This window comes from Macaca fascicularis, chromosome 1 (assembly GCF_037993035.2).
Source record: "Macaca fascicularis isolate 582-1 chromosome 1, T2T-MFA8v1.1".
NCBI classification, from domain to species: domain Eukaryota; kingdom Metazoa; phylum Chordata; class Mammalia; order Primates; family Cercopithecidae; genus Macaca; species Macaca fascicularis.
This window is the reverse complement of record NC_088375.1, coordinates 25,492,223-25,514,410: the sequence shown is the minus strand read 5'-3', so window position 1 is coordinate 25,514,410 and position 22,188 is coordinate 25,492,223. Positions and strand designations below refer to the sequence as shown.

The 22,188-nt window shown below is 43.1% G+C and overlaps 1 protein-coding gene across 6 annotated transcripts in view; it reads left to right on the top strand.

The window, feature by feature from the left end:
* Window positions 1–22,188, top strand: part of ADCY10 (adenylate cyclase 10) — a 90,151-nt gene that overhangs the window by 56,007 nt on the left and 11,956 nt on the right. For 5 of the 6 annotated variants that reach the window (XM_065531682.2, XM_065531669.2, XM_005539901.5 and 2 more), the window contains 9 exons: window positions 5,160–5,229; window positions 5,927–6,158; window positions 8,405–8,512; window positions 9,328–9,503; window positions 13,777–13,933; window positions 18,288–18,492; window positions 18,571–18,667; window positions 20,012–20,127; window positions 20,994–21,111. In XM_065531682.2, the coding sequence (XP_065387754.1) occupies window positions 5,160–5,229; window positions 5,927–6,158; window positions 8,405–8,512; window positions 9,328–9,503; window positions 13,777–13,933; window positions 18,288–18,492; window positions 18,571–18,667; window positions 20,012–20,127; window positions 20,994–21,111 (1,279 nt within the window). The remainder of the gene's footprint in view (window positions 1–5,159; window positions 5,230–5,926; window positions 6,159–8,404; window positions 8,513–9,327; window positions 9,504–13,776; window positions 13,934–18,287; window positions 18,493–18,570; window positions 18,668–20,011; window positions 20,128–20,993; window positions 21,112–22,188) is intronic. The other variant, XR_012418922.1, reaches the window with a different exon arrangement.

The window sequence follows — 22,188 nt, the reverse complement described above, 5'->3', positions numbered from 1 at the left end:
CAAGGATGCAGTGAGCCATGATCATGGCCACTGCTCTCCCCAAAAGGGAAAAAAAAAGACATAACTGGAGGAGATTCAGGGCCACTGCATTATGTGTGAATCAGATAGGGAGGAAACTGGTAGCTGGTTCCCTTTCAATTCTCTTTTGGTCCTCATGTCCTTCTTAAGAACTGTTATTTTCTAAGTTTTGATTCATTCCAATGGTTTACCCTCCTGGGCATTCCCTTCAGCTTCTTCCACCTATTTCATCAATGACTACTCTTCTCACTCCTTTATCTTCTACAGATATGTTGAACTTTCATTCAGCATTTCATTTACTCATTCCACAATTATTTATTGGGTTCCTACTATGTGCCAGGCACTGCTTACTGTTCTAGGCATCTGAACAAAACAGCATCAGTGTTTTGCATTGGTGAACAAAACAGCATTCTGTTGGGGGAAAGTAGACAGTGGAGAACAAAAACATAATAAAGAAGTAAATTTCTGGGTGCAATGGCTCATGCCTATAATCCCAGTGGCTTTGGAGGCTTGAGGCCAAGGGTTCAAGACCAGCCTGGGCAGGAGAGCAAGACCCCATCTCTTCAAAAAAAATTAGCCAGGTGTGATGGCTTGTGCCTGTAGTCCCAGCTACTCAATAGTATTGCTTGAGGCCGAAAGTTTGAGACTGCAGTAAGCCATGTTCACCCTACTATACGCCAGCCTGGGTGACAGAGCAAGACCCCAACTCTTTTAAAAAAAAAAAAAAAAAGAAAGAAAGAAAGCATATAGTATAAGTGATAAATCCCATGGAGAAAACAGAAAAGAATGTTGGGTAGGACAAGGAAGATAAGGAGCGCAGAGTCATTTGGGTGCCTTCACTGCGAGCAAGATTCATGTAAAGACAGAGGAAGTGAGGGATTTTGCTGTGTGAGTGGCTGAGGAAGACTATTCTAGGCAGACGGGTAGCTAAGTGACCCTAAGACAGGAGCGTGGCCCTTCCATCCTATACATGTGGAATTTGTACTTTCAGAGATCATTTTATTCTTACCAAGCACAGTGGCTCACCTGTAATCTCAGCATTTTGAGAGGCTGAGACAGGTGGATTGCTTGAGCTCCAGAGTTCAAGACCAGCCTGAGAAGCCTGATGAAACCCCCCCTCCACAAAAAAATACAAAAAATTAGCTGGGTGTGGTGGCAGGCGCCCGTAGCCCCAGCTACTCAGCAGGGTGAGGTGGGAAGATCCCTTGAGCCAGGGAGGTTGAGGCTGCAGCGAACTATGATCGTGCCACTGCACTCCAGCCTGAGCAACAGAGCAAGGCCCTGCCTCAAAAAAAAAAAAAAAAAAAATCATTTTATTCTCACTTAGTTAGCTAAATGTCCTGAACTTGGGGAGATAGAAGATAAACCCAAGAGGTAGTCTGACATCTTGAACCTAAAGTCTTATTTTTAGTTATTTGAAACCATAAGGTGGGCAGGTGATATCTTTGCTTTTCTCTTTTCTTTTGAGAACTTACAGGCATTTTGTATCTTTTTTCTTTTGATTTTTACAGATTCTCCTTGTAGTAGGAAACTCTTAATATAGCATCTCCTTTGTAAATAAAAAAATGAGAATCAAAAATAATATGATTCTGGTTGGGCACAGTGGCTTATGCCTGTAATCGCAGCACTTTGGGAGGCCGAGGTGGGGGGATCACGAGGTCAGGAGATCGAGACCATCCTAGCTAATACGGTGAAACCCCATCTCCACTAAAAATACAAAAAATTAGCCAGGCATGGTGGCACACACCTGTAGTCCCAGCTACTTGGGAGGCTGAGGCAGGAGAATCACTTGAACCTGGGAGGCGGAAGTTGTAGTGAGCTGATATCATGCCACTGCAGTCCAGCCTGGGTGACAGAATGAGATTCCATCTCAATAAAAAAGAAAAGAAAAGAAAAGAAAATATAAAATTAGCCAGGCGTGGTGGTGCGGCCCTGTAATCTCAGCTACTAGGGAGGCTGAGGCACGAGAATCACTTGAACTCAGGGGGCAGAGGTTGCAGTGAGCCAAGATCGCACCACTGCCCTCCAGACTAGGCAACAGAGTGAAACTCCATCCAAAAAAAAATAGTAATAATAATATGATTCACCCAAGCAATAAATGACATAATGACAAAGAGCATACTTTGTACGCCCTGACTCTGTTTGCTTTATCTATCCAATCTTCGCATTCCATTCTATCACCATTACAATTTATTTATTTATTTATTTGAGACAGAGTCTTTCTCTGTTGCCCAGGCTGGAATGTAGTGGCATGATCTGGGCTTACTGCAGTCTCAAACTTCCAGGCTCAAGCCATCCTCCAACCTCAGACTCCCAAGTAGGTGGACTACAGGCACATAACACCACATGCCGCTAATTTTTTCTTCTTCTTCTTTTGTTCTTTTTGTAGACAGGTCTTGCCATATTGCCCAAGCTGGTCTCAAACTTCTGGACTCAAATGATCCTCCCACCTCAGCCTCCCAAAGTGTTGAAGTGTTGGGATTATAGGGATGAGCCACTGTGCCTGGCCACCATTACAATTTTAAACATAAAGTGTTGAAGGAAGAATAGCATTTTCATTTTACTAATTGACTTATTTTCAACAAATGTGCATGTATGCAACAAACATTTATTAAGCATCTACCCTGTGCCAGGAAGTGACCTAGATATTTGGACCATAGTAGTGAAAAATGATAGACATTTATTATTAATTTTTATTTTATTATTAATGATAGACATGTCTATTCTCATAAATTTGAATTTTAATGGCAGCTGACAGATAATGAAGAGATTAAGCAATAAAATCTTCAAGGGGCCTTGTAGACTTTGATAAATAGTCTAAATTTCAGTCTATGTGAATTGGAACACATTGGAAATATATCAGTTAGAATGAGTATTGGCTGCATATAATAAGGACCTAGCTAATGTGGCTTAAATTTATTTATTATCAAATGTATTATATTTATGTATTTCTCATGTAAAAGGCTTGCCTCATCACTGGGACTAGTATGGAGGCTTCATGATCATCACGGACCTTGGTCCAAAACAGCTGCTGAGGCTCCAGCCAGCACATTTAATGCCAGAAGGAGAAAGAAGCCAAAACATGAAAGGATGTCCCCTCCCTTTTAAAGGATCTTCTAAAAGTCCTACCCAGTATTTCCTCTTACATCCCATTGATCAGAACCTAGTCACATGACTATATCCAGTTGCAAGGGAAGCTGAAGAATTTCGCTGTCCTGAATAACATTGAATTCTATTACTAATGAGAAAAGGGACAATGGAGATAAGAGATGGGAAACCGGCAGTTCCTGCCACAGAGATCTGAATCATACTTTTTAAATGGTACTGCCTTCTCTACAGAAAAAGACTGAAAAGGATAGGAATAGAAGGGAGATTAGTTTTTTACAGTTGTCCAGGTAAAATGTTGGTGGTGGACTGGGATGGTGCTGTACTGAAGATGGACAGAACACGATGAATTCAGATATGTTTTTGGGTATGGTCAATGGGACTTTCTGAAGGACTGAGTAGGGATGGGGGTAAGAGAAAGAAAATAATCAAGGATGTTGTGCAGGTTTTTGCCTTGAGAAAATGGATATATGGCAGTGATGCTTACTAAGATAGGAAAAGTTGTAAGTGGGTATAAGTTTCTGAAGGAGAGATTAAAGAGTTTCTGTTTGAATCATGTTAATTTTGAAATACCTATTACACATTCAAGTGGCAGTTGCCAAGGTGGTGTTTGAATATATGGGTCTGTAGTTAAAGTAGATGTCAAGGCTTAGATATATAAAATGGAAATCCATTAGCATATGAATGTAATTAAAAGTCATGGGCAGATGAAACTGCCTAGGGAGAAATTGTGAATGGAGAATGGAGCCCAGGACCAAACTGAGGTTTACCAACATTTAGAATGTTGGTAGAAGAACAGAAGCCAATTAAGTGGGCAACCAATTCCCTTATAACACACAAAGCAATGTGTGCTAAAAGAATGAGTGAAAAGAGAGAGTGGTCGCTTGTATTAAATGCTGCTGAGAGGTAATCAAGTGCAGACAAAGATGTAGCCTTTGGATTTGACAACATGGTGGCCACAGGTAACTTTAACAAGAGCAGTTTTAGAGAACTAGGGGGACAGGGTCATAATTCAATATATTCAGCTGCTAGTCACTAAGGAATCAATAAATAGTAATCTAGGAGAAGAGGTGGCCAAATTGATCTCTATGCAGTGCAATAAGGATTATGATACAGGTCTGCACAGGGTTGATGGGCACACAGGAGTTGGGGTACTTATCTATGGGGTACTTACCTATGGGGGCAAGGGCACAGAGGGGCTTTCAGAAGAAGGTGATAACTTCTTATATGTTCAAACTGCATCTATAAGATGTATGGAGTGATGCATTAGCCTAGGAGCCAGAAAACCTAAGTTCTAGTCCTACATCCACCACTAACAGTTATATGAGATGAGTTCCTTCCCCTCTCTGGGATTCTTTCTTCTGCCTGAAGGGAGAAATGACTGGACTAGACAAGCCTCATTTGTTTTCTGTTTTAAGATCATTATGGAATTTTCTAAACTATTCAAGTATGCTTAGACTGAGGTTTTTAATTTAAGATTCTCTGCCCTTCAGTTAACCTTTTGGGATATTTCATTTCATTATATTTCTCCATTGGAAACTGATGTCACTTTCTTCAGGCTTAATTCATAGTTTTTATTGCAGAATAAATTACTTAGGATAATGGTATTAGCTATCACAAATCTCAACATTTCTGTGGCTTAACACAAGAGAGTGATAATTTATTTCCACCTCGTGATATAATCCAATGCAAGTATTAACCAAAGGCTTTGCATGCAAAGGGACCCAGGCTCCTCCCAACTTGTGGGTTCGCTATCCTTCAGGTTCTTAGAATTATTTGCTTTCTTGTGGAAAGAGAAGGCAGAGAAGACACTTAACCATCTCAGCCTAGAGGTGACATATATTACTTCTGATCTAATTCTATTGTGAGAACTCATGATGTGGCTTCACCTAAGATGCAATGGCGACTGGGCATTGTGGTTTCTGGCTGGGCAGCAACAATTCCATAAAGGGAACAAAAGTCTCGGGTAGACAGCAGATATCTCCACTACAGAGAACATTTCAATGACCCATACAACTCATTTGTTTATTTTCTAGCTCAAGAAGATCTTATCCTGTCCAAATCAGAGATTCCTGAGACATCCGCATTATTTCCTGAAAATCCCAGGTAGAGGCATATATCATTGTTTAGGAAGTAGAGCATAAACAATTGTCATTAAATTCAAAACACTATTAGAATCATTTGTCTGGCCAGTACGTTTGACCTCTTAGATACAAGTGGGAAACTTCGGGGGGTATGCATGGTGAATTTAGTCAGTAGTATCCACACTAGGTTTTATTATCCTGCTCTTTTGTTTTTAAAGATATTTTATTTTATTTTGAGATGGAGTCTTGCTCTGTCTCCCAGGCTGGAGTGCAGTGCTACAACCTCAGCTCACTGCAACCTCCACCTCCCGGGTTCAAGTGATTCTCCTGCCTCAGCCTCCTGAGTAGCTGGGACTACAGGTGCCTGCCACCACGCCCGGCTAATTTTTTGTATTTTTAGTAGAGATGGGATTTCACCATGTTGGCCAGGATGGTCTTGATCTCCTGACCTCGTGATCCGCTTGCCTTGGCCTCCCAAAGTGCTGGGATTACAGGCATGAGCCACTGCGCCCGGCCTAATTTTTGTATTTTTAGTAGAGATGGGGTTTCACCAGGTTGGCCAGGCTGGTCTTGAACTCCTGATCTCAGGTGTTCCACCCGCCTCGGCCTCCCAAAGTGCTGGAATTACAGGCATGAGCCACCGCGCCTGGCCTAAAGATATTTTAATATCAAAAGTGATACTGTGTAAGTTACTATTATTTATTTCTGCATATGGACAGTCCTGACAAAATAAGAGAAAAGATATTGAATTTCTTTGACGACGTGTTAACAAAAATGAAGACATCTGATGAAGACATTATCCCTCTGGAATCTTGCCAGTGTGAAGAAATCCTAGAGATTGTCATCTTGCCTCTGGCCCACCATTTTCTGGCGTTGGGAGAAAATAACAAAGCCTTATATTACTTCTTAGAAATTGCATCTGCTTATCTCATCTTGCATGATAACTACATGGTAAGCTGTTTCTACCCAGACCACCTCCACCCTAGAGACAATTCATGTAACATAGAGCCAGAAGGGAAGCTCCAGCATGCTTTCTGATTACTTCACATTGTATATTCCCGACAGCACCCCTTTCCACTGAAAATCACATTGCTTAGAAGGGAAATGATCTAAGATTGAGAAAAGAGAATTGGAATACATTGCAACTAGCATTGTAAATTATTTAAAATATTGCCACCTTTAGAAACTTGCCATGAATTGTCTACCTGTATGGGAGGTAAGGGGGCACATCTCATTCCCAAAATGATGCAGAGAGGACTCTTAGCATAGTCTTCCTCAAGTGGCATTTACCCTCTGTTAAGCCTAAAATACCTGTGAGTGCAAAATACCTATAGGTCTTTGGATGAGTGCAATTCTGGTTTTTTGTTTTGTTTTTGAGATGAAGTCTCACTTTGTCACCCAGGATGGAGTGTAGTGGCCCATTCTCTGCCTCCTGGGATCAAGCCATCCTCCCACCTTAGCCTCCTGAGTAGCTGGGACCGCAGACATGTGCCACCATGCCCGGCTAATTTTCTGTGTTCTTGGTAGAGATGGGGTTACACTATGTTGCCCAGGCTGGTCTTGAACACCTGAGCTCAAGGGATCTGCCCGCCTTGGCCTTCCAAAGTGCTAGAATTACAAGCATGAGCCACTGTGCCCAGCCAATTCTGGTTTTAATCTTGTGATCCCCAAAGAGGCTCTCCCCACCTTCGTCATCATGTAATGTGTGCTGGATTATCGCACATACCCTTAGACCACCAAAGCACTAGTGAATGCTTCTCTAGGGTAATTATAAATAAGGTTCCAGGACAATATGCCCCTAGAAATGAGGGGATTTGATACACATAATGAAATAAACAGAATTCATTGTTAAGTAAGTTGGAAATCACTGAGCTGAATACAGGTAAATAGATTCCTTTAGATACTTCAGGGCCTTTGATATACTGAGATACATATAAATCTGTTCAGAGGACACAGAAGGGTAAAGGCCAGGCTAGGCTGAAGTATACTGTGTTTCTCAAACTTATTTGCTCTTAGATCTCTTTTCATGGAGCAGCTGGCTGGGCTAACCTTCCATGAACTCACTTGAGGAAATGTCTTCCTGGGCCCTTGCTTCATCTGACTTCAGCCAGCTTCAGGAAGAGCTTCATAGACCTTCCACAATTTACAGTTGCTACTGGTCACAGCAGCCTAATCAACCCTCCTACCTTAGATTTATATAAAATTCTAAAATTAAACTATTAAAAATGTCACTAAGTTCCTGTCCTTGAAAGCATTTATGTTAAGAAGGAAAGTCTCCTGCATATTTCATGCACATATTCGGGGTGATGATGGGGATGTAGCCAATGAGTCCCAGGAGGAGGAGGCTTAGGTCGCCCTGGGGGCCAACTTTCTAAAACCTATGCATACCCGTTTCATTTGATAAGGAGTGCACAGTGATCAGGAAGACAATGATTAGAAGCAGAGCCCCAGTGCAAGGTCCCAGAATGTGCCATTTGTACCCCCTCTCCCATCAAAGAAATTCCGGTGGGACTGGGGCTGGTGGCCAACTCATCTTGTCTCCCTTTTTTTTTTTTTTTTTGCCTCCCACACATACCCAACAAGATGCATGAGACTGGGAGATATTGCCTCACCTTACTTTGTTCTTCAAGTCTGATCTTACCTTGATGTGCACATGTGCTAAGATTTGCCTAATGATGTTAGGAGGTGAAGATGAAGTGATGAGAGTTGTGCAGGGACTTACCTTCCTCATCCACCTCCCAAAATGGCCCTGGCAAAGGAAATGGGGGTGATTCATAATTCATTTCAAAGCTGAAGACCAGCTTCTCACAGATGTGGGGATGCTGGTCAAGGGAGGTGGGTGTGTGGTTAGAAATAGGGAGGCTGGGGATAGATTTACTGAGAGGAAGAAATTCGTTTGAGGGAAACTTCAGGTAAGGCAACCTAGATGATAGCATGAGGAAAGGCGATTTCCAGATTCATTGTCTTGATGGAGTGATCCAGCAGACAAACGTAAGCATGAAGGTGAGATCTTTACCCATCAGCTCCTGTCTGGAATTTGGAAGCCCATTTTAATCAGTGGAGCTGGGGATGGAAGTGGAGGTGGTCACTGAAATGGCTCCTGCATCTCTTCCTTCAGTAGAGTCTGGGGCAATGGCCCTTCTGTGGGCTCAATCCCTGCTAAATCAACACATTTCTACTCTTTGGGCTGGTTACAGGCATATGTGTATTTAAATGAAGGAGAGAAGTTGCTAAAAACTCTTGAGAAGGACAAATCTTGGAGCCAGACATTTGAGTCTGCCACCTTTTACAGCCTCAAAGGTGAGGTAAGAAACCATTAAAGACTTGAATTAATCTGTTATATATCTTAGGCCTTTCCATAGAAGTAGAAGTCATCCCTATACTTTTTATACCCTCCTCCCATCTCTTGCCACAGACTTCTAGCCAAGACTCTAGAAACTCAAATTCCTGGGCTCCAGCCCCCTCACCATGGCTTACCAGCAAGATCTTCCCTGTCTTCCAGGTTGACATCTTTTTTTTTTTTTTTTTTTTTGAGAGGGAGTCTTGCTCTGTTGCCCAGCCTGGAATACAGTGGCACAATCTCGGCTCTCTGCAGCTTCCGCCTCCTGGGTTCAAGTGATTCTCCTGCCTCAGCCTCCAGAGTAGCTGGGATTACAGGCATGTGCATGTGCCACCACGCCCAACTAATTTTTGTATTTTAGTAGAGATGGGGTTTCACCATGTTGGCTAGGCTGGTCTCAAACTCCTGACCTCAAGTGATCCACCTGCTGTGACCTCCCAAAGTGCTGGGATTATAGGCGTGAGCCACTGTACCCGGCCCAGGTTGATACCTTTATGAAATATTTTTGTTACAGTCTCTAAAAATGGACCCGAATGGGTAAACATTGTCCCAGGGGTAGACAATGCACAACTAAGATGCTAAATCCTAGTCATTCAACCATGCTTCATGCATATATCCAATAGACATTTTCTATTATGCCAGGCACAGGAAGATTTCGTTTCTGGTCCTTAAATTACCTTTTTGATAACAATCCCCAAAATATGGATTGTGGGGACCTACTGATTAAGTTAGAATAATCGCTTTTCCTCTTTTCCTGTCTTTCCTCCCACCTCCCTGTAGGTCTGTTTCAATATGGGCCAGATAGCGCTTGCCAAGAAAATGCTCAGGAAGGCACTGAAGCTCCTCAACCGAATCTTTCCTTACAACTTAATCTCCTTGTTTCTCCATATCCGTATCGAGAAAAACAGACACTTTCATTATGTGAATCAGCAGGCCCAAGACAGCCCACCTCCAGGGTAAGGGAATGAGCTGGGGTGAGCAGACTGTTTAGTCTCACTCCCCTTAGAGCCCTACACATAATCCAAGTCAGCCCCCAAAGCCTGGCCTCCGGGGGGCACAAGGACTTCTGTCTGTCTCTGACCATTCACTGGGGAGGGGGCGAGTGTGGGAGGTGCTTCCAGACCAGGGTTGCCACAAAGTACTTTAAGGGCAGTTTTTGCAAAAGGGAATCTTGATGACACAAACATAAGGGACCTCATTGTAAGGTGAGTTCTAGGGTCCCTCCCAACTCATCTAGCCCTTTAACCCCCGTGGCGATCCGTGTTCTCATTGGATGGAACCTGCACCACCGCTCCTGGGACCTCAGTCACAAGCCCTCTTCCATTAGATGCTAAGACACTGGGTTTTGCCCCCCAAAAGAAAAATAGCAAGCCCTGAAGACGTTTGCCAAAGGACAAAACTCCCACCCATCTGTGAATCTCAACAGCAACGTGGGTTACATGGGGGTAGCTGTTGGTCAAAATTGTACTGTTAAGATTTGGGCATTTCAATATATATAAATTCTACCTATAGGATAACTATAATAATAGTGAGTGGGGAGAAATAGTGAGTGGAGAGGTCGATGAAATAAGCATGTTGCTAGTTGTTGAAGGCAGGTGTTGAGCGCATTTCGCTCATTATACTCTTGTTTGCTGTGTGTATGCTTGAATTATTCAAAAATATTCCACCTATCTAGCAATTCATACCAAAGGAGATGCCACCTTGTTGGGTACCTGGAGAGCTAACAGAAGACACCTCTTCCATCTTGGGAGAGCTCAGCAGCTATATTACTATAGGTTCTGCCTAAGATACAAACATCTATTCCTATAAGCAAGTTACCACAACTCTTTTGCAACCCCATCAAAAACTGCCTTCCCCAGCTTCCAAACGTGTTCCTGTAAATGTAGGGAATCCTGAGGTGAAAAGGAAACGTAATGGAGCTGAGTTCCTGTGCACGCTGGAGGTGGGCTCCTGGGACTACCTGGCTGTTCCTGGAAACCCCAGGAGGAAGGGGTGGGAGGTGTTCAGCAGAGATCTCTCTGAGAAGGCAGTGGTCTTTGCATTACACATAGGGCTGCAGGATGCCTCAGTTTGAATTTCAGATAAACAGTGAATACTTTTTTTAGTATACATCTATCATATGAAATATTTAGGACATATGCGTTCCATAAAAATTATTAGTTTTAAAACTCAAATTTAACTGGGCATCCTGTATATTCATCTGCTAAAACAGGTAATTCACACATTTCACATTTTATAAAAGGAGTAAGAAGTACCTGCACAAAGGGAAAAGGTAGAAAAGTGTTGAAGAAGAAAAAACTGAGGAGTTGTTGGCTTAAAGTATCCGCAGGTCAAAAGGTTCTCATCTCAAAAATGAGTATAACATGGAACAACATTTAATGTCAGAGTGTCCATGACCCTCATGAATGCCCTATACGAGATTTTACCCTGGGCTAGGTGTTGTGGCTCACGCCTGTAATACCAACACTTAGGGAGGCTGAGGTGGTCGGATTGCCTGAGGTCAGGAGTTTGAGACCAGTCTGGTCAACATGGTGAAACCTGTCTCTACTAAAAAATAAATTAGCCGGGCGTGATGGCGTGCACCTGTAATTCCAGCTATTTGGGAGGCTGAGGCAGGGGCATTGCTCGAACCAGGGAGGTAGAGGTTGCAGTGAGCCGAGATCGCGCCACTGCACTCCAGCCTGTGAGACAGAGCGAGACTCCATCTCAAAAAAAAAAAAAAAAAACAGAGAGAGAGATTTTACCCTGTCCATGTTTCCTTAGAACCTTTAAAAAAGAAAATCATTTCCACATCATAATTTAGAAAGCTTATTTTGCCAGGGTTGAGGACACGCCTGTGACACAACCTCAGGAGGTCCTAACAACATGTGCCCAAGGTGGTCAGGGCACAGCTTGGTTTTATACATTTAGGGAGACATGAGACATCAATCAACATATGTAAGAACCAACATACATTGGTTCGATCTGCAAAGGCGGGACAACTTGAAGCAAAGGCAGGAAGTCGGGAGGGAGCTTCCAGGTCACAGATAGGTGAGACACAAATGGTTGCATTCTTATGAGTTTCCGATTAGCCTTTCCAAAGGAGGCAAATCAGATATGCATCTCTCTCAGTGAGCGGAGGAGTGACTTTGAATAGAACGGGAGGCAGGTTTGCCCTAAGCAGTTTCCAGCTTGAGTTTTCCCTAGTGATTTTGGGGGCCAAGATATTTTCCTTTCACAAATGCAATTGGTAACAATACTCATTTTTTGGCTGGGCGCAGTGGCTCATGCTTGCTGTCCCAGCACTTTGGGAGGCTAAGGCAGGCAGATCACCTGAGGTCAGGGGTTCAGGACCAGCCTGGCCAACATGGCGAAACCCCATCTCTACTGAAAACACAGAAGAGTTAGCCAGGCCTGGTGGCATGTGCCTGTAATCCCAACTACTTACTAGGGAAGTTGAGGCAAGAAAATCACTTGAACCTGGGAAGCAGAGGTTGCAGTAAGCTGGGATCACGCCACTGCACTCCAACCTGGACAACAGAGCGAGACTCTATCTCAAAACGAAACAAAACAAAAATCCTCTTTTTTTTTTTTGTAAACTAAAAAGTACCTGAGGGGAGGGGGAAGGGATAGCATTAGGAGATATACCTAATGTAAATGACGAGTTAATGGGTGCAGCACACCAACATGGCACATGTATACATATGTAAGAAACCTGCACGTTGTGCACATGTACCCTAGAACTTATATAATAAAAAAGAAATAAAAAAAAGAATGCCCATTATTACTATTTCTATTCAGCATCATACTGGAGGCTCTGGCCAGTGGGGGCAGGGGGGGGGGGGCGGGAAGTACCCGAGACAGGTCTCAATCAATTTGTAAGTTTATTTTGCCAAAGTTAAGGACATGCCCAGAAGAAAAAAAACACAAAACCACAGAAACAGTCCTTGTTTGAGACTGCAGTATTTAAAGGGAAAAAGTGGGCTGGAGGAAAATGAGGGAGGGCATGATAATCCACATGTTGCAAGAGAAAAGGAGCAGCCAGGGGAATAGTCAATTATGTATTGTCTCACACTCAGTAAATAGGCACCTAAAGCAGGATAAGGCGGACACAGAGTAGCTGCCTGTGCAGGTACTTAACTTTTTATCTGGAGCTGTCTGCTAACGAACAAAAGGAAAGGCGACTTCTTGCATGACTCAGCTTTCAGCTTAATTTTTTCCTTTTGGCATAGTGAATTGGGATCCTGAGTTTTTGTTTTCCTTTCCCACTGTCATGTGCATCCATGTGAAGAGACCACCAAACAGGCTTTGTGTGAGCAATAAAGCTTTTTAATCACCTGGGTGCAGGCGGGCTGAGTCCAAAAAGAGAGTCAGCGAAGGGAGATAAGGGTGGGGCCGTTTTATAGGATTCGGGTAGGTAAAGGAAAATTACAGTCAAAGGGGGGTTGTTCTCTGGCGGGCAGGAGTGGGAGACACAAGGTGCTCAGTGGGGGAGCTTTTTGAGGCAGGATGAGCCAGGAAAAGGACTTTCACCAGGTAGTGTCATCAGTTAAGGCAAGGACCGGCCATTTTCACTTCTTTTGTGGTGGAATGTCATCAGTTAAGGCGAGGCAGGGCATTTGCACTTTTTTGTGATTCTTCAGTTACTTCAGGCCATCTGGGCGTATACCTGCAAGTCACAGAGGATGCGATGGCTTGGCTTGGGCTCAGAGGCCTGACACCCACCTGTGTTGAGCTGAGAACTAGTTCCTGAAAGCAGTGTGCAATGGAGAAAATAATACACTGGGCTTTTGGGCTGGAGGTAGATGGAGTTTGAATCCTGGCACCACCACATTCCAGCTGTGTGTCTTTGCCTTAATTACTTAACCTGAGTCTCACCTTCCTCATATGTAAAATGGAGTCAGTTATTCCACTCTTTTGTTACAGGATTGTCATCAGAATCAAATGTGATGAATAATACCAATGGGCTTTTTAAATAGCTTCATTTAGCAATTACCCGACACAGGACAGACACTTTACATAAATTATCTTAATCATTATAAAGTAGGTATTATGATTCCCATTTCACAATGGAGAAAATGTGCTCCATAAAAATTAATGTGCTTGTTTGTCAGTCATGGAGACAGGCCTCAAATTCAAATCAGTTTTGATTCCCAGGCCCATAGTAAGGACGCTGTGTACCTGTGTTCCCCTAAAGCATGGTAATAATGATACCTCTTATGTTCCATTTGTGTTGACTTTATCCAATAGGAAGAAGAGGCTGGCACAACTTTACCGGCAAACTGTCTGCCTCTCCTTGCTGTGGCGCATCTATAGCTACAGTTATTTTTTTCACTGGAAGTATTATGCCCAGCTGGCAGTTATGATGCAAATGAATACTGCACTGGAAACTCAAAATCATTTCCAGGTAGGGGGTTTTTGTAGCTGCTCCTTTAAGTTTCTGAATTTCATTTGGGAAGAAAAGCCTAGTGAAAGCCAATTAGGATTCAAAATTCTGAGGATATAATAATAGAAGGCTTTCTGACTGGCTTGTTTTGACAAGGCCAGCAGTTCTCAAACACTTTGGCTCCAAGATCACTTCACACTCTTAAAAATTACTGAAGATCCCAAATAGCTTTTATTTATATGGGTTGAATCTATTAATATCATATAAGAAACAAAACCCAAGAAAATTCGAAATTATTATTATTATTATTATTTTTTTTTTGCTGTTTTTCTTGAGATGGTATCTCGCTGTGTCACCCAGGCTGGAGTGCAGTGGCACGATCTTGGCTCACTGCAACTCCACTTCCCGGTTTCAAGAGAGTCTCTTGCCTCAGCCTCCTGAGTAGCTGGGACTACAGGCGCGCGGCACCACACCCAGCTAATTTTTGTATTTTTACTAGAGACGGGGTTTCACCATGTTGGCCAGGCTGGTCTTGAACTCTTGGCCTCAAGTGATCCACTCACACTGGCCTTCCAAAGTGCTGGGATTATAGGCATGAAGCACTGCACCTGGCCTACAATATTATTTTAAAATAAAGATAAGCTTATTACATATTAACATAATTACCATTTTCATTTTTTAAAACTGTGTTCCCCAAACAAAAAATGGAAAATGTGGCATTGTATTAAAGTTTTGCCAATATTTTAATGTCTGGCTTCATAGAAGACAACTAGATTCTCACATCTGCTTCTGCTTTCACTGTTGCAATATCACAAATGTTGCCTCTGAAAGACTTCAGTATACATTCATGAGAGAATGAGGGTGAGAGAGAAATGTTAAAGGGTAATTCTTTTCTAAAAATATAGAATTATAAGTCATAACAAATATGGAAAGTACACATCAAAGATTTTATTTAACTCACTGAGTTGACTCAATCAAAATTAGTAAGATTGGAACCAAGTGGTTCCAAGGAGAATACAATTTACCAATGGATACAAAACTTACCTAGTAACGGTGTAGTAATTGCTTGTATTCCACTGAATATTTACATTTCTATGAAAAACAAATTATATCACTTATATTATTATCAGTTTTCTGCAACGTAGTTGTAAGATAGTCCAAAGAAAAATAGAGATGACTTTGATTAGGAAGCTAGGTAGGACCCCCATTAAGTTTGTATTTTTGCCTATTACAAGGTCTTTCACTATTTTTCCTGTCACAAATAATGTCTGGATATTAGCCGGGCATGGTGGCTCACGCCTGTAATCCCAGCACTTTGGGAGGCTGAGGTGGGCGGATCACGTGAGGTCAGGAGTTCAAGACTAGCCTGGCCAACATGGTGAACCCCATTTCTACTAAAAATACAAAAATTAGCCGAGTGTGGTGGTGGGTGCCTGTAATCCCAGCTACTCGGGAGGCCGAGGCAGGAGAATTGCTTGAACCCAGGAGGTGGAGGTTGCAGTGAGCCAAGATCGTGCCATTGCACTCCAGCCTGGATGACAAGAGCGAGACTTTAAAAATAAAAATAAAAATAAAAATAAAAATTTTAATGCCTGGATATTATGGAACTAGCTTTGACCTCATGTGTTCTCTGAAAAGGTGTCAGGGATCCCTAGAGCTCCCAGGATGAATTGGGAGAACCACTAGTCTAGGTCATAACCAAGGAAGCCTTTGACTGGATGAAGAAGATATCAGGAGACATGATCAAGAAATTATTAAGCTAAATCGAACTCATCTAATGAGAGTGACCTTGCTCCTTTATGAAAGTACATTAAGTCTGGGTTTCTTCCTCCTGGAGTCATTCATTGTCAAGAATTAAGGGAAGGGGTCAAGTAGCACCGAAAATGGAGGAGCTTAGATTCCTAACCTGGAGTCTGTCCTCTACATTAGTTCCTTTTGGTGAACTTAGGCTGGCTCTTCTAGAATACAGAAGTATTTATAAAGCCCATCAAGATTGACCCCTGCCTATTTCCCATCCTATTCTAGCTCCGTAGGCCATGAAGGAGCCACAAGCCCAGCCATATTGGTCCTCCTTTGGTTCCTCAAACCAGAAATTTAATCCCATCTGTCACTGGATGTTCCCTCTGCCTGGAGGGAATGGGTCATGGCCACCCATTCACTTTCTAACTTGTCACTCTGTTTTAATAGGTATTATTACCATTTGACAATTTCTTGTTTGCTCCTGCATTGGTTCTTTGTCTCTCTCCCTTACCAGTGTGTAAATCCCATGAAATAAGGACCTCTTCAGCTGTCTTGTTCATATCCTAAGTTTCTAGAACAGTTGCAGTTGCTCAAGCAATTTATATTGACCGAAATACTTCTTCACACTTGGAGCTATATCCTAAGAACTCTGGTAGAGTTGGGGTGGGGAAAATAAAAAGTCAGGTTGGAATGTGAACCAAGACATTTGTCGTCAAGGTGACTGGGATTGAAAGCAGAGAAGCACTCGCCTCAGTGCTCAAAAGCAGGTGAGGGACTCAGCATAGGAGAATGGAAAGACCCAGACGGAGAGCCAGAGGGTGGTTTCCAGGACTCCGCCTATCTGCAGTGTGACCACTGGCAAGCTGCAGAAACACGGAGCTTTATATTTGCTCTGTAAAGTGAAGCAGTTGGGCTTCCATTCTCATGGTCCAAATCCAAGGCTGTCCTTTATTACAGCCTTGGATTTCTCATACCCAACAATTCTCTCTCCCCCACCACCATTTCTGGCTATCCTTACCTTCTGGTAGCATTTTCTGGAGCATGTTCCAAACCAGGAAGAAAGGAATTCTCTAAGACTGACTATGGTTTAAGTATCCAGGGACCTGCCTATAACACAGAATTTGTAGGCTGCTTATTTTGTCCCATCTGAGGAATTCCAAGAAAAAAGCCTCTACTCTAAAATACTTCCCCTACCCCAATACTCCCACCACTAGAGATACTATATTTTTCCTGTTTGTATTTTTCAAAGTAGTTTATGTGTATTCTTTTGTTTTTGTATATATAATAAAACTGCTTCTTTAGAAGGAACTCTTTTCTCCTCACTATTCTCTCACCAGTTTCTCTTAAATCTCCAAATTAGATTTATTTGTTTGTTTGTTTTTGAGAAGGGTCTCACTTAGTCACCCAGGCTGGAGTGCAGTGGCATGATCATAGCTCACTGCAGCCTCAACCTCCCCTGCTCAAGTGATCCTCCCAAACACCTCAGCTTCCTGAGTAGCTAGGATTACAGGCTTGTGTCATCATGCTGGCTTTTTTTTTTTTTTTTTAAATCTTTTGTAGAGATCGAGTCTCACTATATTGCCCAGGCTGGGCTCAAACTCCTGTGCTCAAGTGACCTCCCGTCTCAGCCTCCTGAGTAGGTAGGACTATAGGCATGTGCCACCATGCCTGGCTAGTTTTTGTTGTTGTTGAAACAGGGTCTCACTTTGTGCCCAGGCTCATCTGGAACTCCTGAGCTCAAGCAATCCTCCTGCCTCAGCCTCCTGAAGTGCTGGGATTATAGATGTGAGCCACTGCACCTGACCTCCAAATTAGGTTTAAAACTAGTCCTTGGCTGGGCGCGGTGGCTCAAGCCTGTAATCCCAGCACTTTGGGAGGCCAAGATGGGCGGATCACGAATTCAGGAGATCGAGACCATCCTGGCTAACACGGTGAAACCTCGTCTCTACTAAAAAAACAAAAAACTAGCTGGGCGAGGTGGCGGGCGCCTGTAGTTCCAGCTACTCGGGAGGCTGAGGCAGGAGAATGGCATAAACCCAGGAGGCGGAGCTTGCAGTGAGCTGAGATCTGGCCACTGCACCCCAGCCTGGGTGACAGAGCCAGACTCCATCTCAAAAAAACAAAACAAAACAAAAAAAAAACAACTAGTCCTTATTTAAAAAAAAAAAAAAATCCAAACAAACCAAACCAACCTTTCTTTTTTGTTAAATTACAAAAGTTATACATGCTTGTTATAACAAACATCACAGAGGTGCATAAAGTAAAATCTCTCCTCCCACCCCCAACAAATAGGTAACAATTGTTTACACTTTGGAGTGTATCCTTGCAGACTTTTTGCTCTGCAATTATACATCTAATATGTAAGCTATTGCTTTTATTTTTCATAGAAATTAAAATGTTTCTATTTCATTTAAGGACTACATGGGCAAGGGGACATCAAGCTTATCCTGAATGACTCAATAAACAGGTAGCAGAAACCCAATATGATTTCTGTATCTAAGCCCATGGCTTTGGCCAAATGTCCAGCTCTATTCCCAAGCTTAATAAACAAACGTTTACTGGCAGACATTGAGTGATGTTCCTGAGCTTTCTGCTTTGCATTCTACCTCAGTCTTCCTCCACTCTGCCATTTCAGATCATTAAGGCTTACCTAGACTATTCGCTATACCACCACCTGGCTGGTTACCAAGGTGTGTGGTTCAAATATGAAGTCATGGCCATGGAGCAGATCTTCAACCTCCCCCTGAAAGGCGAGGGCATTGAAATCGTGGCATACGTGGCCGAGACACTGGTCTTCAACAAGTTCATAATGGGACACCTGGACTTGGCCATTGAGTTAGGTAAGGGCTGGCTGGGCAAGATGGGACATGAGGATACAAGGAATGCCCCACAGTATACTGGAATTGTTTTCTTCCCAGGCTCCCGAGCCCTTCAGATGTGGGCACTGCTCCAGAATACCAACCAACACTATCTGTCCCTCTGCAGACTTAGCAGATGTCTCCTTCTGAATAGCAGGTATTTACCTTAAAGCATTTTCCAAAATTAGGGGGAGGAGGCCATATTATTGAATATTCTGGGTTCAACTTTAGCCTGGTTGTAGGGTGGGGAAGGGAGTAGAGTTTGATGTAACTGATAATTGTCGTCCTTTTTTCTTTTTTCAGACAGAATCTTGCTCTGTCTCCCAGGCTGGAGTGCAGTAGTGCGATCTCGGCTCGCTGCAACCTCTGCCTTCTGGGTTTAAGCAAGTCTCCTGCCTCAATCTCCCACATAGCTGGGATTATAGGCACGTGCCACCACACCCAGATAATTTTTGTATTTTTTAGTAGAGAGGCGGTTTCACCCTGTTGGCCAGGCTAGTCTTGAACTCCTGACCTCAAGTCATCTCAGCCTCCCAAAGTGCTGGGATTACAGGCATGAGCCACTGCTCCAGGCCTTGTCTTTTTTTTTTTTTTTTTTTAAACAGAATTCTTTGCCATGCATCATCTCTAATCTGGTTGCTCCGGCCAGTGATCAGAGGGTAGTCAGACAGTCATCCCAGCTGTGGGAATCGGGCCTCCACTACTATCAGGTGGGGACAAAGGGAAAGGTCTTCCAGGGAGGCAAATGGCCAGAGAATAGCAACCAGGACTAGAGGCCAAGGTCAATTTGTTCTGACTCTGGTCACCCTGATATAGAGGACCCAGGAAAGAACAGTTTGAAAAAAGAGCCAATTTGAGATTGAGGTTTTAGTCCTGGGTAGGGGTGTGTTTGAAGTCTGTTTAAGAGGTATATTTGCTTCCAAATTACTGAGAAGGACCAAGAATAGACCAGGAAGGGACTTTACTGAACTTCATCCTATCTACTGCTTTTTTCATTCAATGGCTTTGGGGGTACAAATGGTTTTCGGTTACATAGATGAATTTTATGGAGGTGAATTCTGAGATTTTAGTGCACCTGTCACCTGAGCAGTGTACGCATACCCAATATGCAGTCTTTTATCCCTCACTTCTCACTTCCCTCCTCCCCTCCCCCCCGTCCCTAAAGTCCATTATATCCACCGCTTTTTTTTTTTTCCCCCCGAGATGGAGTTTCGCTCTTTTGCCCAGGCTGGAGTGCAGTGGTATGATATTGGCTCACTGCAACCTCTGCCTTCCGGTTTCAAGCGATTCTCCTGCCTCAGCCTCCCAAGTAGCTGGGATTACAGGCGCCCGCCACCATGCCCAGCTAATTTTTGTATTTTTAGTAAAGACAAGGTTTCACCATGTTGGCCAGGCTGGTCTCAAACTCCTGACCTCATGATCCACCTGCTTCAGCCTCCCAAAGTGCTGGGATTACAATATCCACTGCTTTTTAATGGCCACTACCTTTTCTTTTCTATAGATACCCACAATTGATACAGGTGCTGGGGCGGCTGTGGGAGCTTTCTGAAACACAGGAACACGTCTTAAGCAAGGCATTTTTCTATTTTATCTGCTTGGACATCCTGCTTTATTCTGGTAAGTGTGGGTTTGGAATGTAAAAGAACTTGGGGGTGTGGCACCTGTGCTGGTGTGGTGTGGCAGCTCTCAGGTTGGGGCTTTGGGACCATTAGGTTTCTGGCTGGGTGGACTTACAGGGCAGGGATGGAGAGAGGCTGGTGGTGTGAGCTGAAGCACTGTCTAGCAGGTGCCGAAACTGTAAAGGCACGGCAACAAGGAGAATTAAGTCTGAAGGAACCTGATGGATATGAGCTGCCAGTTGAACTGTCAGATCAATTTGCACCTAAGTGATAGTGGCTGACTATCTTACTATGTGCCTCTTACTAAGGGTTTTTAACTTTTAGCAGGATGTACTTAGAGACTTCATGCTTTAGAATGAAGGACTAGATTGCTTGAGGTGAGAGTTCCAGGCTGGTAGCTATTGGTGATTTGGAAAATAAGTTCTTTCCTGATAACTTTCAAGTGACACCAAGTAGGTCACTTGAAGTGTACACACTAAACCACAGGAACCAATCTGGGAATTGCTTTCCCCACACATGATCTTGAAAGGGGATGCAGACATTGCCACCAACAAAGGAAGCATGTGTGGGGAGACAGAGAAGTCCTAGACTGCATTAAGGCCAGGAAGGATTAGTTTAAGCCCCACACCTGCCTGGTCCGTACTGTGGAACTGCAGTATATATCCATAACACTCCCCAATAGCTCGGACTCAGCAAACGCACGGCGATCCAGTCATGAGGTTGTTGCAATCCACGGGACGCTTTGGATTCATACAATAATCAGAGGCTACTCTCCCTGCAGTGGGCAATTCAACTGAGAGCGATTAGGCTAGAAAGATGATCACCCACACCTACCAACAACTCTCACCCATTCCTCTCTCTTAGGTTTTGTTTATAGAACATTTGAAGAATGTTTGGAATTTGTATACCAATACGAAGACAACAGAATCCTCAAGTTCCAGAGTGGACTCCTCCTGGGACTTTATTCTTCTGTAGCTATCTGGTAACAATGTGTGGCGTATCACTAAATTCCCAAAGTGAAAATGTTGAATCCCAAGGAAGAGTTCTTCAAAAATCTTTTAGAAAGTATTCATAATTTATACCTGAGACAGCTTAAAGGTGTCAGAGGATATTTACACTGAGAGACATGTTAGGGATCAATTAGTTCATCCCCCTTGGCCAAGAACAGAAAAGTAAAGTTGTCTCAATTACATTCCATGCAATAAACATTTATTGCAAACATATCATGTTGTGGTGATACAGGGATAAATAAGAAAAGACTGCTTTCTTCGGAGGGGTGCTGGGGTTTGAGGAAGACTAATGAATAGTACCACTTGCCCACCCCAGCATCTGCCCATATCTAATCACATGGATTGATAAAGCCAATGTTGGAAGACATGGCTTATATCTTCATGAAAGTGGGCTTCATAATATCGAGCCCTGGAATTAGACTTAACCAACTCAGCAGCAGGCAGTTCTGGAAAACTGTAGGTCTACTCACATGGAGGCAGGCCTCTTGTAGCAAAGAGATCACACTCCCTGTTGGCTTCACTGGCTCTCAAGACAGAGAGAGACACAGACGGAGTTATACTTGCCCAATTCCTCTCCCAAATCACCAGCAAGATCTCTCCTTATCACTGAAGGGGCAAGTGAAGCAGGGAAAGAGTTCTGGTGCTTTGCACCAAATAGAGGCCCCTCACATGGAGGGAAATTTCAGGAGTGAGGAAGAGGCATTCTCCTCACACCCCATTAACTCATTAAGCATAAGGCTTAATCACTTTAACCTATTACGTTTTTAACTCAGTTAAGCATGTAGCTATTACGGTCATACCCTTTAGAAAGGAGATGAACGCTAGGGTTCTAAAATGGGTCAGAACAAAACATTCATTAAATTATTTCCATGACTATCCCCAAGACTGAAAATCACCCCGTTATTTTATTTCCTATCTTAATTAAATTATATGCAACCATATGGTCTATCAGAGGTTTGTGATGAGACTAAATGACAATATGAAGACATTCCTATATAAAATGCCACAAGCTTGAACAGCTCCAAATTTGAATAGAAATCCTCCCCTTC